At 36.8% G+C, this 17,649-nt stretch overlaps 1 protein-coding gene across 2 annotated transcripts in view; it reads right to left on the bottom strand.

Annotated features, from left to right (window-relative positions):
* Nucleotides 1–245: 245 nt before the first annotated feature.
* Nucleotides 246–17,649, bottom strand: part of MED23 (mediator complex subunit 23) — a 40,383-nt gene continuing 22,979 nt past the window's right edge. For both annotated transcript variants that reach the window (XM_056343371.1, XM_056343372.1), the window contains 13 exons: nt 16,348–16,511; nt 15,197–15,321; nt 14,532–14,737; nt 13,440–13,620; nt 11,535–11,705; nt 10,109–10,325; nt 9,088–9,324; nt 7,489–7,654; nt 6,430–6,502; nt 5,096–5,310; nt 4,150–4,270; nt 2,037–2,168; nt 246–1,322 (listed from right to left, as the gene is read on the bottom strand). In XM_056343371.1, coding sequence (XP_056199346.1) covers nt 1,149–1,322; nt 2,037–2,168; nt 4,150–4,270; nt 5,096–5,310; nt 6,430–6,502; nt 7,489–7,654; nt 9,088–9,324; nt 10,109–10,325; nt 11,535–11,705; nt 13,440–13,620; nt 14,532–14,737; nt 15,197–15,321; nt 16,348–16,511 — 2,182 coding nt within the window. In that variant the 3' untranslated portion in view covers nt 246–1,148. The remainder of the gene's footprint in view (nt 1,323–2,036; nt 2,169–4,149; nt 4,271–5,095; nt 5,311–6,429; nt 6,503–7,488; nt 7,655–9,087; nt 9,325–10,108; nt 10,326–11,534; nt 11,706–13,439; nt 13,621–14,531; nt 14,738–15,196; nt 15,322–16,347; nt 16,512–17,649) is intronic.

The raw sequence follows: 17,649 nt of genomic DNA, 5'->3' as shown, positions 1-17,649 counted from the left end.
AAAAAGAAACAGAGAAAAAAATTTCCACCCATTGAATCAACAACTCCTTTTCATAACTTAAATTTTTTAGAGATGTAAATCAGACCTGACCCTTACTAATCTGGACTCTATTTGTAACAGGTTAAAATTGGCATTATTGTAAATCTGATGGAGAACTTGGGACATGGAAGTATACTTGCTATGGTCAATCCTTATTCTTAAGGTAATGGGCGTAGAAAACAAATAAGCTTAACAATACTAACGCAGTCTTTTAAAGTGGTTTTTTTTAATTTAAAAATTTTGTCAAACAAGGTAAGTATTTACAAAACATTGAGCCTTTCAATTCTGTTATCAAAACCTGCTGAACATAGAACACAAAACTTAAAGTAGAATATTCTACAAATCTAAAATAAGATATCAATAAAATTCATGTGATTGACTTAAAAATGACCCCATTTCCCAAACAGGAAAGATAAAATACGAACCAGCAGAGCCTGAACGGGATATGCAAACTTCCAATAGATTCATTAGAGACAGTCTCTGAGTAGTAATCTAACAGACTAGTAATTGATGCTAGATCAAACCCATTGGTCATCTGTTGAACGTAAACTGTACATACAAAATTTACAAATATTTTCAAAAGCTCATTCTTAGTCTTTGGAAATATGTTATAATTAATTCAATACAGTTGATGCAATCTCTCTGTCTAGGAGCTTTTCTGTATAAGGGTGTAACTTGTCTGTCCAAAAGAGAAAAAGAATTCAAATTCTTCTGCAGGACAAAAAGATCAGAAATTTTTAATAAGGCTGAACCCAAATTTAAAAAGGCCATACATGGAGTGTCCTTTCATATCACAAACAGGAAGAATCCAGATGACTCAAATCAGGACAGGGAGCAGGACATTGTAAAATCTTCAGAAATCCACGTATTTTGCTTGCAGAGAACCTTTACTCAGTGCTTTCAGAGAAAGGCAATATATACCTCATCTAGTCTAAGAAGACTGGCGTAGGTATAGAGTTAGCTTCATTACACAACAGAAAATGAAGCAGAGATTTGTATGTGGTTCTCCTTCCTTTTATACAGCATATGAGATTTCAGATCAGATGCTGTTTCACCTTGATCAGCAACAGAAGGGAGCCTTCACATCAAGGCCAGCCGAACACTTCATTTCACTGTGTTACTGGCAAAGCAACATTAACAGGCACTTGGCTAGGCTGTTGTGCTGGTGACCCGTTACTGAGAGGTTGTTGTGGAACAGCAGCTGGTTCCATTTTGCTGATGTGTGTTATGAAGCGTAACCGAAGCTTCAAGGCTGGTCTTAAATTACAAATTATTTTCTCAACCTGATTAAAAAAATGCATAAAGAAATAAAGAAATGCACTTGGTAAAACAGAAGTATTTTGACTTACGTCACTACTGTACACAAACATCACATTAGCACAGTGAAAAAAAGAAAATACATAGCAAATAGTAATATTTATGTCAATAATTTATTTAGCATGTTAACCTTTGGACCTCTTCTGATAACTAACCTTAAAAAAACACCTCTCTGGTGTTACATTTATATACCAAAGCTTTGCAAAACAATTCACAAAACTGACACTTTGAAAAGCACATACTGTTATAAACTTAAATTGGGTGAATGATTTTTCACTGAGCATGGATGCATTCTTACTTTTGTCATATGTCAAGTTATATTAATGGATCAGATATGAGGTAAAGCTTAAATTATGTAGATTGAAATGAGGAAAAGTTATGAAACATACCATAGCTTTATTTCTAGCGATTACTTTAATAATAGTACTTAAAGCATCCTCAAGCTACATTTTAAATTTCAGACTACAGAAATTAATCTTGAAATCTGAGATACCTACTAGTCTACTGAATCTGAAGTTTTTAAACGTGTAGAAGTGCACCAACTTCCTAATTTGCATATAATGACTAGTCAACCGTTAAGCATTTTGTTGGACTGCTACCTACGAGAATAGTTCATAAAAAGATTAAACTGCTACGTGGGAGGAAAGATATTAAAGTATCAATATCTACTGTTTACTTACTTGGTCTTTCACACTGTCACCTGTAAACATATACTTCATATGATACAAGAAGTCACATATAGGATTCATGTAGTTCAGGTGTGAGCTGTACTGATCTGCATTCAGGAGCATCTCATAAAATGCCACTCCGATCTGTTTGCACAGACACAAAAAGCACCCCAAATGAAAACAGGTTTTAAAATTCTTTAGCGCAGAAATACAGTTAAACAGTGCAACAAATACTGCTTTTTAAGTATCTGTGATTCCTAACTATTTTCTTACAAGGACAAATAGGCAGGTCTAACTCATCCCATTATGCCCAATTAAATGACCCCATTTTCCCAAGTTAACTTCCGGTGAGTGCAATGATGGTATTTTGGTACATGCTACGTAATTAGTGCTTAAATGTCATTGACTGCAATATGGTTTAAGCAAGTGCCTACCAATTTCACAAAAGTGCATCTTAGTAAATAACTAGAAGAAAGTTTAGCACAAGATTTGAGTCTTTTAGAGAGCAGACATTACAGTTTACTGCATTCAGCTTGTATCTAGACTCCAGCAAGGTCTTCTACAAATGCATACAATGCACTCTCTACGAAGAGCTTACCACTAGAGTATTCAAACATACTTAAGGAAGTGTTGTGTGCAAACATATGTATGCCTATGACCATTTAAAGATGGCACTGTGAAAACCTGAATTTTGTGGCTGGTCACTTAAGTCACAGGATAGCTGCTGTCTACTCTGAAGGTAGCAACTTCTTGTGATTTCCTCACACCAAAATCAATTCCTTGCAAAGAAAAAGGAGTGGTATGGGAATGTTAAGAAGCATGGAAAGCTGACAGCTTTTTAACTTTTTTTTGTATTTTGGTTCAATGCAGGCACAGAAAAAAATCATTTCTGACAGAGGAAGGAAGAAACCAGTCAAAGCAATAGTTACTAGCAATTTATAGTACTATAGAGGAATCTATAAAGCTCCAACAGTACTTTCTGTTGCTTACCAATACTTTTACTCAAGCACTGCTTTAAGAAAAAAACCTTTTTGCAGTTACTTTTATTGTAGCTTTAAGACCAAAAAACCCAGACAAAACCCATAGAAAAAAACCACCACAGAAAACAAGATTTCTAAACAATTAGATACATATTTTCTGTTTCCTACTTCCAAAGTATACTTACAAAGAACTAGAAAAGGCTGTAACTTGGACAAAACTGGAGGAAATATGTAAACAAGTAAACAGAAACACTGCCATAAGATTACTTAATTAGCTGATCAGTTTCATACAGTATCCTGCTTTCATGATATATCCAAAAACACGGGAACAAAGACTTCTCCCACTGTGTATGCATCCCTACACTTTTTTACTTCTTCAAAAAACAATGTATTCAAATCAAGTATTTTAGAAAGAACTGGAGGGTGGGGAGAGTTGCAGGACAGGAACTCATGGGGACCCTAGAAAATTAATAGCGAAGTCCCCTGTACAGACGTTGGTAACTGGGAATGAAAGAGTAATCAGTAGTGGCAATAGACCTGTATGTTATGTTGGTCAGAATCTGGAGGGAGACAAGTTGCATACTTGACAAGCATGCTTTATGTATATTTACCAACAGCATAGATATTTAAAGACAGAATCCCAAGTTAAGCTCTTTTTTCCAGAAGGGTCTCTGCTACATGCCGTTCTTCAGCTCATCTGCCTACTGGCCATCTCCATCTCGCTTCTTCTCTCCTAACCTTATCCACATTGATAGGTATGTAAGAAACAGCCTGTGGTCCTCCACCCTCACAATTCACCTCTTGCATACTTCCTTCCTCTGCAGAGAAGCTTTTAAAACAGAAAGTCTGATGCATGCAGTCTGACAGCCAAAGAAAGCATGCATTGCTTGCTATTTTTGAGGCTGTATTTCTTTTTTGGTAAAAAAAGAAATCTATTTTATCCTTGAACCAAGCTGACAAGATAGCAGTTAACTGGGTAGCTGGATACCAACGCAGCAATTCAGACCCTTGAAAATACTGTTTAATTTCTATAGAATTTAATTCTGAATGTTTATCAAAGACCTCTATCAGATTCTGCTTTGTAATATAATTGCAAAGCTAAAATAATATATACTGTATAAAGTATGCCAAGAGCTACACTTTACCTCTATCATGCATCGTGTCCTCTCCTGCTGAAACCGTTGTAGAAAAGGACCAACAAGGTGGTAAACGTAGAGTAACTGGAACTCTGTTTTCACTATGGGTATCAACACTTCTGTGAGGAACCTGCAGTATTTCAGGACACTTAATACTTCAAATGGACTTTTTCCCCTACCCCAAATTCTAGCCAAAACATCACATTCTCTTTCACAGATTTGGGCCTTCATTTTAGAAAATACCATGTAGCTCTGCAAATATCAGTTATTTCAAATATTATTTATTTCAGTGAAGCTCCAGAACATTTCCAGGCAATGATTCTGAGCTCAGTATAACACTACGCACAGTTAAAAAGCTGTCCTCTGACATTTTAACACTACCCTTAAATCAAGGTTCAGGATTAATTGAGGAATACAGCAAACCACCTTCATTTTTGTTCAGTTATTTTAAAACTTAGTAACTGAAGTCTGTAAGTTCTGTCATTAACACAGCCCTGGCAAAAGTCTAATCTTCTAATGTAGTGGTATTTTTTGCTTGCTTTAATGATTAAGTGGACCACTACCACATCCTTCAGTCAGCAAAGCATCTCAACTTGCAGTACAGGGTACTTGCTAGAATTAAGGATACGTTTACTGATTATAGTTGATGCTTTAGAAATATGCTACGGTCAACCGTTTAAGAAAATTTTAAATTAATAAAAGCATAAAAGCTAATAAAGATTAAAAAGGCTCATTAAAGTTAGTCACACTCTAGATAAAAGCCCCAAACTTTACAGGTAACAAGAATTATGTCAGTGGAAGGGCAAGCTGGAAAAGAACTTGTGAATCTATCTGGTGAGTTCTGGAGCTCCCCTGTACATATTTGCTGGTCTAATGCTACAGATACAGCTTTGTTATCTATAATATGCATGGAATTTAAAAGAAAAAGTAAATCATCAAATACCATTACACCTACTTAGGAATGAGAGAAAGCTGTCCAATGCTAGAATGATGCCAGACAGCATGTGCCAAAGCCAAGGTGTAGCTACAACTCATCTCAGAATAAGACTGGTGACATGCTGTGAAGTCAAACAGCTGGAATGGGTAACCAACCCACTCTGTCTCTGACGTCAAGCTGGGACTGTTGATAACGCTCACAATGCGATCATGAAGAACAATCCAGTATGGCTCCTGGAAAAAACAGAAAGTTGGAAATGCTTCTGAAAAGAACACCACCTAAGACAATGCTTCCTCAACTCTTTTTTTACTATTTTTTTCCACTTTTTTTACTATCTTTTTTCAATACTACTATTTAATTTTTAAAACGTTTTAAACTACATGGTGGCTTATACCCCTGTCTGACAAACATAAAAATTAAGAAGCACAATACAGAAAGCATCCATGGTAGTGGATGTAGCACACTCAAACGTGTGGCACTATCAAGACATGTTTCACTAATTTAGTTATTTAGGTAGCTAACATACAGGTAGTTAACATAAAGGTCTCCAAAAGAAGCAGAGCAGAGGCAAAAAACCTTAATGAAAGGAGACTGATAATTTTCTGAGTGAAGGCACAAACAGATGTGATGGAAAAAGGTAGATGGAAAATCCAACATGGAAAAAGCAAACAACAAAAAGATACAAAAGCCAAAAGAACAGAGATGAAGATGCAAAGAAACAAGAATGATAGTCAGCAGTATTATGAAAATAATAAGGATTAAATCCTTATTGTTTTTTTTTTCCATGTTGGGTTTCTTCCAAGAAAAGAAATCATTTTGTTGTGGAAGAGAAGTCATGAAGAAAGGATAACTGTTGCACATAAAAGCAACAGGTAACAGGATCAAAATTACTCAGGCAGTCCTAGTCCGGTACCAAGTGATACACAAACTCTAATACTGCACACATTTGCTTTTGAACTCTTAAGCACATCTCACTGATGTGATTTAAGAGATACACGATGTGCAAGTGCAAGCATTAATAGAAAATTAGCTTTGCAACAGAACCCTTACAGATCTCTTTTTACTTCATAGATCCAGTTCTCAATACTACAAACTTGGCATTTAACTATGTTTTTAAATAGGAGTGATTTACCTCTTTTGATTCTAGCCTCAAAACGTAAAAATCTGGTCAATTTTTCTATGCTGGAGGAGAAGTTTCTCAGACATGCAAGCAGCCTTCTGATATATAGCTCTATGCAGATTCTACAGACGTTGGCTATAAGTTTTTACAATATACTGTATAAAGATGATAGACCTTACATGGAAGAGGAGATATTTTTTTTTTAGTGTTAAAATATAACATATTGACTCACTGGTAGGGCTGTGATAATTAGTCCAATTGCATTCATCCAAGCTGTGATATTCTCTCTTGGCACCAGGGGCTGACTAGAGACAGAGAAAAAGAAAAGAAATGCTCTGAAATTCACAATTGCACTTTGTGCTTCTGGTGCACCTAAAGACCCAATGCAAAGAATACTTCTCAAGTTGAGATAACCATAAAACCACATACAGGTACTTAGGAGAGCAAACAGACAGTATAAATGCCACTCTGATGTTGCTTTCAAAACTTTGTTCAGGCATGATTTTCTGTTAGTAGCATGTTTTCTTCAAAAGCTGTTATCACATTGTTCTTCCTGCCAAACAGGCTTCAGTGCTTGAGGGTGGCTTGTCCCTTTATTGACTTCCTCCCTCCATGTGCTCCAAATAGAGCTAGCAATAATACATTACTAAGCTGAATGAAGCCGAAATCAAATAATTTCAGTTTGTCATTGCTCAAAGATGGCATTTGTTCACTGCAAGAATATTAGGTCCTTTCATTTCAGCTCTTTTCACAGTGGCTGAGCAAGAAACAGGTCAAATAAATGCATCATGACAAAAGGCTAGCCTTGGCACACCACTCTGTTTCAAAGTACCTCTCATTTTACATTAGCATCAGGAGGATTCAGAGTCCTGCCAATGCTTCCTGCCCCTTCCTTTGCATTCAAAGATGCTGTGATATTAACTGATGAAATGTCCTCCTCCCAGCACAGCTGAAAGAACACCACACTATTTCCAGCCTCTCTGCCACTGAACCCACTGGGTAAGTTCTTAGTGTATGTGAGGTCTTCCCTCTAGCTTTTAAGGTGATCAAGCCAAATCAACTGCTCCTGAAGCACACAATCCACTACAGCACTGAAATCCAACACAATTTTTCTGCTTGATCCATATAGCCTTGTTTGTCCTTAAAAACCACTTTTCTCTATAAACTTAAAAGTTTTTATACTTAATTAAAACCTTAAAAAAACCCTAAGAAAATGAGTATCACAGAGTACCTTAGCAATCTCTAATTATGTATCATATATTGTAGAAAACAATTTCAGAGCGCCACATACCTCTTCAGCACAACATTCAGTAGTGCATTGCCTACATCCTTCCCTGGAACAGCCAGAGCCATAAGCTCAACACACGTAACATGGAGAGCATGGGCAGCTGGGTTAGGAAACTCGTTGAACCTCCAGTCACAATTTGGAAACGGACCGGGTGATTTGCCTGCCATAGGTGACTGATTAAGGAAAAAAAAAGCTGCCCCAACATAGACTAGTGTAAGCAGCACACTGCTTAAAAATATATGTATACATATCACTCATACTAAGTAAAATTGAAAGGTAAGTTACCAAGAGCAAATAAAACAACCGCATTTCATACAACTAGAGACATATGGACAAAAGGATGAATACAAGGCAACGTATATATAAAATACAAGACACTGAATCACTGAAGGATTGCATGCATACATAGCTATAAATATACTACACACACAAGGTCATGCAGAGGATAAATTTTGCCAGTTAAGAGGTGGAACAAAACAACACCAACCACCTCACTCACCATCTGCTTCCAAGACAAGAAAATAAAAATAACAAGAATTTTCTATTTTGCATAATCTGAAACAATTAATTTGCTTTAGTATAAGATCATCTAGCAGACTTCTAGGGTGACAGTTCAAGCAAAATGAGCACCTGCTTTGTCTCTGAAAATATTCCACTTTGCCAACCAAGACTAATTCATGTGAGCTACAGATAGAAGTGATCTCAAAACACAGTTAACATTTGCATAAGCAACCCTGCAACCCCACAAAAGCAGGGATTTATATAATTTTAGCTTTCTTTAGAGAGACCTAAAAAACTTCTTTGAAGTTACAAATAAAAGAAAGGCAAATTCAGGAAGTGGAGTGAAGAAAGACGTATCGAGAAAGTTGGTCAACTCCCATAACACTGACCCAGAAAGAAGACAACATCCAGGGAGACTCCACTAGTGCTGTTCTCTAGAATATAGCTGCACGGGTTCACCAGCTATTTATACAGGAAATGACATCAGCTGTAGTCATAACTGTAAAAACTAAAAGGAAGGCAGCAATTAAGAAAATGTAAGTTTGTGTTAGAAATATAACTTCTAGTTTCTCCCTCCTAAAAACTAGAATCTCAGCAGCTGCTAACAGCACATATACCGATCTTCAACTAGACACAGCTAGTTATATACCATCTTAAACATGGCACTGCTTACAATATTTTTTTTCTTAGTAATATTGATAATGGCATTAGAAAAAAGTAACCTAATTTTCTACATGTTTTTAATAATCATACTTTGTATCAAGCTGATTTTATGTGGCAATTAGAATTCAATTCAGAATGCATAAACATCAGTATTTGTACTTGTAAGTGATGCATTAAAAGTGAAATATTTATACAGCTGTACTGTACTTTGCTTTTGCAATATCTTTTAAGATGTTTTTACTAGGGCTGCACAGTCCTTGTGTAGAAAATAAAGTACACTGAAGTCATCTAATATGAACTTAGACTGATATATGCAGCTAAAGATGGACTCCAAGCTTTATTTCACATCTGAACAGACAGAAATTGAGAGCTTTGTATTTTGATGAAATGAAGCTATATGGCATTGGCACAGCTTAACGTGAACTTGAAGAAGGATATTGTCTACTAGTCTTCCAATGAGCTTGCAATAGTAAGTATCATCAGGAATCCACGGATTGTCTTCTCGGGCATTCATAGCACATTTGAGGTAAGTATCACTTAGACACCAGCCTAATGGGCGATTATCTTTGAGAGAGCCAATTATGGCATGAACAAGTTTTCTCTTGAGGTTTGTGCGCTCTCTGAGATGCCTCTCATAATAGTGAAGAGTGTTGTACAGGTAAGTCACTGGACGGTCTGCCAAGAAAAGGAAAACAACAAAAAACAGAAATAACTTCTAGCAGCACTGTTTATGGTGGCAATTAAAATAAGAGCTCTACAGGATTACACTGCATGTATTTAAAAACTGCACATGGAGTTGATTCATGCTCATTATTTCACTATACAACACTAATTTTCCTTTGTCTTGTACATACACTTTAATGTGTATGCAGAAGGGCAGAAGTCAAGCAAAGAAAGTCATTATTACTAACAGATCATATCCTAATGATAATACTAATATATCTGTAAATTAAACAGTCTAAATCTTCTCTTCATATAAAAGTTAGTAAATGGGAAGAATCCAGGAATGAATTCACAATAAGGAAAGAACATTGTAAATTGTCTGGGCGTAACAAAGCAATGACATCTATACAAAAACTTACTATAATAAGTGCAGTTACAGAAGTGTTAAAAAAAACAGGTTATTTGAATCTTAAACAAGAATAGATGAAGGAACAGCTTTTTAGATGTTTCAGTCTTGGTATCAGAAAGATTGTTAGGACACAGGTCCACATGCTTACTACTAGAAGGAAATGAAAGGGAAATTTGTGAAGGAAGCATGAATTAGTAAAAGCTACCTGAATAAAAGCAAATTCACTGTTGGTAGGCTGAAATTCATTATTGTGAAGCGAATGTACTTCTCTATATGCAGGGCTTAGAAAATAGGAAAGGATTAAAAACTGCTGAGCTAGTAGATGATTATCATGAAGAAGAGAATGATCACAACAGGAATAAAAGTATACATTCACAAATAACTTACCATGGAATTTGTATAAACCTCCCAGATGATCCAATAAAGTTTCTAGTGATTTGGACACTGGAAGCAATTCCAGGAATCTATGGATTACGATGTCAAACACTGGCAGAAAGCGCAGGCATACATTTCCAAAATAAATTGGTAGGTACTGGGGCTGGATCTGAACTGGGGGATTGACTTGCTCTGCCAAACCTTCAAAATACAGCTTTTCAGGATATTTCTGGAGGGAAAGAAATCCAAGAAAATCAAAAGCTCTCTCCTTAAAAGCAGTGCATTAAACATTCAGCATCTACATTACTTTAAAAAGACACTTCATAACCCTCATTATCATATATGAACGAGTGAGACCATTTCACTTAGACTAGTAGATAACTTTTTCAGAAAAAAAGAAAAACAAAGTTTCACCACCACTCAAAGCAGGTGTAAGAGAACATTAAGCATCCCAAAGCAAAGCTGAAAGCAGCCAGTGCTTAAGTGTCCTTGTCAACAACTTTAAGAGAAAACTTAGGGGAAATCAGCACTACTGAAAGTTCATCATTCATCATATACTGAATCAGAACACTGAGAAATAATATGCATGTAATAACTCCCTGGGAATGAATTGCAGTGCACGCAAATGCCAGATGATTACAGCTGAAGGCTGAACTTACAGTGTTTTACCTGTGACTGAAATTTCTATATGCCACAGTGTCTCTAGTAACTGTGCAGCCATGTCAGAGCACTTCCCAGCCTAATATAATCTGCCTCCCTGCTACCCTTACACTTCGAGACACTGTACAGCTACAGCAGAGGGCTAATACAGACCGAAGAGCTTCTGGATCAGAACTAGATTGTATGTGTTCAGCTACATGAGAGTTTACTTCTACCTGTTTCATCTCAGTGATTATTTATCTTTTTACAGAACACTCCATTGGTAGGTACATCCTTTTCCAGGCAGCAGAAGCCACCATGTTTACAGCAGCATTAAAATCTCAGCACTTCACTTCCCTAACATAACAGAGTATCATGTTCTTGCCACACAGGACATGGAAGAAGCTTTAATAATTACAAGAAAATGTCAGTTTAACTATTGTTACAGCCATAAAACAACAGAAGGAAATACCCTCTCCCTGATGCACAAAAACTGTTCTAAATGAATTTCAGCAAACCTAAGAAATTTCAGAAAGATGAGATTTAGATGAGGAAGAATGAATCTCCAGACAACTTTTCAGCTGCTTCTGTCTTTGAATATCACTGCATTATAATTTTAACATTATTACATAATCAGTGATTATTTTTTTAATAGATATCAGCCCAAGTAAATTACAACTTACTAAGTAACTTCAAAAATTGACAGAGCTGTCTTGTCATTTACAAGATAAAAGACTCTGTGGCTGATCTCAACACCACAGAAAGTATTAGAGTAAAGGAATTTTCTTAGCTTTGTTACCTTGTGATAACTCATATGCTTCGTATGCCAGTCATTCTGCAGCCAGTGCTCCGGAGAATTCTCCTTCACAAAATCACTCACTCTGTTTCGAAAATCATTAGGCTTCAGTAACAGTAATTGAATTATGAAGTAACAGACTTGAGCTTCATTTCCTTCATGACTACGCATAGCCTTAAACAAAATGGATCAGAAAACATGGAATTACAGTTGATGCTGCTGTCAACTTTATAACCTTTTTGGCTAGCAAACTCAGCTGCGCATCTGGTACAGCCACACGCAAATTCACACTGAACATTCAGTCTTTCAACTCTATGTTTCAAGTGAAGTCACAGAACAGAGGCAGGTTCAATCATCTATGAAAAGTATCCATAATCATATTTTTTTACTCCATAGGCAGAAAGTCTTACAAACTCCCCAGCGATAGCACATTCTTCAAGAATTCAGGCTTTTAGCTGTCAGATCTTTTACTGAAAATAACTGATTAATGATAATTAAGTTAAGGTTGCTTCAAAATTCTGGCCATCTGACATGTTTAGACTTCAGTTTGAAAACCAAACTAAAATTCAACCAAAAAGCCATGTATTTTAAAATCTCATTTTAATGTATGTAAAGTATAATTACTGAAGGAAACCTTAATTCTCTCTAGGTAAACTCTGCTTTATATTGTAGGATAACCTGGAAAGACAAAGAATACCATTTCTCTCCTATTTTTCTGATGCAACAGGCTGAATTCTAAGCAAAGGATGCATACTCTAATGGATACAAGATTTTCCATTTGCTTTTGAATCATGGTCAGAAATTGTAAAATCACAGAATCGTTTCGGTTGGAAAAGACCTTTAAGATCACAGAGTCCATCTGTTAACACAGCACTGCCAAGTCCACCACTAAACCCTGGCCCTAAGTGCCACATCTACACCTCCAGGGATGGTGATTCTACCACCTCCCTGGGCAGCCTGTTCCAACGCTTGACCACCCTTTCCGTGAAAAAATGTTCCTAATATCCAATCTAAACCTCCTGGTGCAACTAGAGGCCGTTTCCTCTTGTCCTGGCGCTAGTTATCTGGGAGATGAGACCCACCCCCACCTGCCTACAACCTCCTTACAGGCAGCTGTAGAGAGCAATAAGGTCCCCCCTGAGCCTCCTCCTCTCCAGGCTGAAGAACCCCAGCGCCCTCAGCCGCTCCTCAGAAGACTTGTGCTCCAGACCCTTCGGCAGCTTCGTTGTTCTTCTGTGGACACACTCGGGTACCTCTGCATCCTCTTGCAGTGAGGACCCCAAAACTGAACACAGGATTTGAGGTGCGGCCTCACCAGTGCCGAGTACAGGGGGACAATCATTTCCCTAGTCCTGCTGGTCACAGGATTTCTGATACAGGCCAGGATGCTGTTGGCCTTCTTGGCCACCTGGGCACACTGCTGGCTCATTTTCAGCCGGCTGTTGACCAACAGCCCCAGGTCCTTTTCTGCTGGGCAGCTTTCCAGCCACTCTTCCCCAAGCCTGTAGCATTGCATGGGATTGTTGTGACCCAAGTGCAGGACCCTTCACTCAGCCTTGTTGAACCTCATACAACTGGCCTTGGCCCATCGGTCCAGATCCCTCTCTAGAGCCTAAATAATTGCATAGCTCTGAGGTCAGAGACCCAAAGCACTAATAACGACATTTAATGACACCAATTCAATGGCTGTCATTAAATAACCAAAAAGCTTCCGCTGAAGGACTGAGAGAACTGTAAGTCTTCAAGTTTTATGTTGCTTACAGAAAACTATTATTTTACTTCATTATTCGGTTAGTAAAGAGTCACTATTTAAAACTAACGCATTTTTAAAAAAGATTGCTCCTACAAAAGTGACTCAGCAGACTCTGTGTGAAAAACTGGCATCTTATCTTCTAAGGCGATACTTACCAAACACAGTATCAACCTATCCAGTGTCACAATGTTGTATTTCCACACCATGTCATTGAGAATCTCAATACATTTATTGAGCTGCTGGCCTCCTGCAGAGGTAGAGAATTCATACACCAAGAAATCTGCAAATGTCCTGACATGTGCCACCAGAGCTCTGGCCCCAATTCTTTCTAACACTCTAACAAGGAAGAAAAAAAAAAAGCAACAAGCAATTGTTACTGTTCTTACTACATTTTTAGCTGGTCTATTTTTAGTTAGTGGGTTTTAATACAATTGTCTTTTTAAAAAAAACAACAAACAAACGAAAAAAAAACCCCACAACCCCCCTCCCTTTATTAAATGAACTGAAGAAAATTCCAAAGCAAAGCAAGAAGTCCTTAGAGCAACAGAATTCCAGTCTGGTTACTAATCAAAAGAAATGCTTCAAGCACACCAATTCTTATGTATCATATTCTGCCCAGAACCCATGCTTTAGTTATGCGTTTTTAATTATACACCTCTTAGGACAATCTTCTGCAACTCAACTTTCCATAGCATTAAAATAATGGTATTTCCTTATTGCACAGAGAAGTAACACATGTTATCATAAATAAAAGACCTAAGAAGGACTGAAAACAAAGCATCTATCACAGCTGGAGGTGATGCTGTTACTACTGAGAACAAGTAAAAATACTGTAGGACTACTAATTCTATAGTAAGTTTTCATCTTAATCCAACATTTGTTTTAAAAAACCAATTATTTGGCCTTTATTCATCTACAAGGTGAAATAAAGAAACACTTTATATTTTCTGTTTACTATTTCACATTGCCTGAAACACTGCCATTACAAGTAACATGCTTAAATCACACCTCATAGCCTTGTCTTTTACCAGGAAGAATATACACTGCAGATCACTGTGTGGTGCAACCAGTCTTCAACACTGCACAATTATGATGATATGCTTGCTAATACCTAGCTCCCCTCCTTTTTCCCATGTTTTGCATTAATAAAAAAATGTACAAATCAAGCTGTTAATGTACAAAGCGTAAGTCTCAGAACACGGCATGTTGCTGTAGTAACTTTGAAACGGCACATCTTTTAAGCTCACCTGTAGCCAATTTGATTAATGTGATCAGTGTCTAACAACATCTTCCACAGAAGACAAAGGAAAAGTGGGGGTGAACCTTGCATAGAAAAGTGTGTGATTATATCATTCTCATTGGTCATAGACTTCCACTTTCGGTATTCTTCTTCCACATTCTTCTTCAAGTTAAAACGGCTTTCCTGAGGTACATTATTCTGCTTGAAGAATACCTGAAATAAAGTAGGCTTTTCTGTGACTGAGTGCCTAGAAAAAAACATTCGCACAAGCAAACTTTTGCCTTATGAGTTCCTATTTCCCTGTTACAATACAACCTACTAGACAGTGCTGTTGCTTCACCATGACACCACAGTGATTTGTCGCTAACAAAGCTACATGACAAACTGCCACAAGAAAAAAGGCTCCTCTGACTTTTGTAGTTTTTTTAAAAGATCCGATTTACCTTCCACCAGAATTATCAGTTGGCCAAACCTGGCCTTAGAATACTCAAAGTTAATACATTTCTGAAGAAATAGCAATGTTACAATCATGCTGCATTTTTTTAGGGACTTGAGATTAATGTAGTCTGGACAGGACAAGAATCTCATCAACTACCAAAAGGCAAAGGATCTCATTAAGAGAATATATTCTTTGTATTTCCAATTATAAAATCATCAGTTTGAAACTATTACCTGCAGAGGAGCTGGAAAACAGCTTAGTGTATGTGATGCCCAGTTATGGGGAGTAAAACTCATGATAGTCTGCAATATATCCTTGCACCAAGTTCCCTGAATTGAATCAGAGCCTGTAAAAAAGTCTAGAAAATGGATTAACGATATTACAATTTCACATTTAAAAAACATTTCTTATTGGTATTCCTTTTTATGCTATTAACAATAAAAAATATTTTTAGGTTCTGAGCTAGAAATAAAGCAATCATGATTTAAAATTTTGTATTTAATTTCCTGTCATGACAGTAAGACAAGCTTTTGCTGATTAACTGATCAGACTTTAAAAAAAAATCCTCAGGAAGATAATGATGATGAAATTGCCAGATGCCATTTTATATTGCTTTAAAAAGTCTGCTCAGCAGTACCTTTCCCAATTAAGCTGTGGAAATAAAACAGAAGCCTCATCCCCCTAACCCCAGTGTCAACAATGTTAAAGGTTGAGCAAAGGTTAACAAATAAAAAAATCTAAAACAAAGAAGCCCTTTCCCTTTCAAACCACCTCCACCAGTTTTCAGTTGTTTTAACCCTCCAGCAAGGCTCCAGACTAGAACCATAAAAAAGGAGAGAAAACATCCCCCTCAAAGCTAATAAAAACCTGACCCATGTCATTGCACATTGTTAAAACATTTGAACACCCACCAAAAGCTTCCCCCTCTCCCTTCCCCAAGAAAGCAAACCAACAATCACACAAATTTTTCTTAAAGGTATTCTCTATAGGGGGTGGATTCCACATGAGCAACATACTTGCTGTGAACATTCCTTTTTTTTTTTAAGGCATTTTTTTTAATGGCATGTATCAGTAATCAATCCAAACATTTAAATTTAAAATAATGAAACAAACTACAACAGTAATAAAAAAAACCTAGTCACACTGTATCTTTGTATAAAAATAAATTTCTAAACAACATCTGATTTCACTATTGCTATAATAATAGCTTTTTGCCTAAAAATAAGTAATTGGAAATTAAATTTACACTTTTTTTCAAAACCAGAAGAATAAGGCATGTGGTTTATGACTTGGTCATTTCCATGATATTCTCTTAAACAGTATTTTAGAGAAATGGCTTGACCACAGATTTCACTTAGACATTATCTCACAGTACTGCCATTACCTGTCACATGTGTTGCCCTTGCTAGAGTTAAGATCAAAGCCCTGTTGAGTTCCTCTGATTCTGCTGAAAGAACTGTTTTGGGATCACTGAGGAATCGTGTAAACTGTGGTTGGACTTCTGAGCTGCCCAACGCTGTGATTAGCCTTAGAGCAGTACTCTCCACACTGAAAGAAGGAAACAGTCCAGTTAGCAAATAATGCTCATATTGCTGCTTTTAAGATTAAAAAAAATACCTATTTTTCCTTTATCTTCTGCTTTAAATAATACAAAAATATTTTTTTTTGAAAGCGATGCTCTTAACTGTTTTGAAAAGTTTACTTTTTCCGCTGTTAAATAGTTGATAAAAATTTATTTTTTCAAATAAACCTCTCAAAAGTTGATTTAGTGAAAATTCCAGGTGCAGGGCCCCTGAAAAAGGGTCTTGAGTCTCTCCAATTTAGAGCCCCCCACCTTTTTGCTATCTTTTGAACATCGCCATCTAAACAAGGATACACAGGTATGTATGCAACAGATTAAAAAGGCACAAATAATGCATGGGAAGTGTCAAAGCTAACTATCACCTTGAAGCAGACAGCGCTAAATTGTCCTCATTGAAGAAGTGAGAAAGTACTGCTTTTGATTAAAAGCAGTTTATTTTCTAGTGCTCTAGTTGGAAGTGCTTTTTACACCAGGTAGTTTGAAGTAATTTCAAAGACTTTCATAATATTGTGGTTTTGAAATGCCAGAGCCATAGGTTAAATTTACTCCAATCTAGCTGCATGCGGTGCTTACCAAAAGTCACTGCTTAACATCCATATTTCACAGACTAAGATGACAGAAAAAGACTTAGGTGAACAAAAAGAGCAAGACGTTGAATTCAAGGAGAACCTTGTCTTTACTTGTTCTCTCTACTCTTGATAAAGGATAACCAGCTGAGCAATTTGAATTTGGACTAAAAAATTACTATGTAATTAGACTTCCTTGACATGAACTGATAATAATGAGGTTGCTCTATCTCCAACACATACCCTCACAAGAAGTATTCTGCTCTTGTGAGTGACTGGATGCACTTACCCTCAACTTTTCTACAACCAGCCACAGATTCTACATACAAACTGAATCTCATACCCTTCAACTTTGTTAATACTAAGCTAAAGTCAAAGCTCTTCCCTACAATTTTCTGCATATCAACTCTAGATCTTCTTTAATCAGCTTTTCTGTCTTTCTTGTATCCAAATTAGTCATGGTTTTATGCATGGTTTACACTGATCTAAGACCATACGATGGAAGCAGTAATACTTTTTTCTCCATTCAGGTACACGT

This window comes from Falco biarmicus, chromosome 6, assembly GCF_023638135.1.
Source record: "Falco biarmicus isolate bFalBia1 chromosome 6, bFalBia1.pri, whole genome shotgun sequence".
NCBI lineage: Eukaryota > Metazoa > Chordata > Aves > Falconiformes > Falconidae > Falco > Falco biarmicus.
This window is presented reverse-complemented; position numbering and strand designations above follow the sequence as displayed.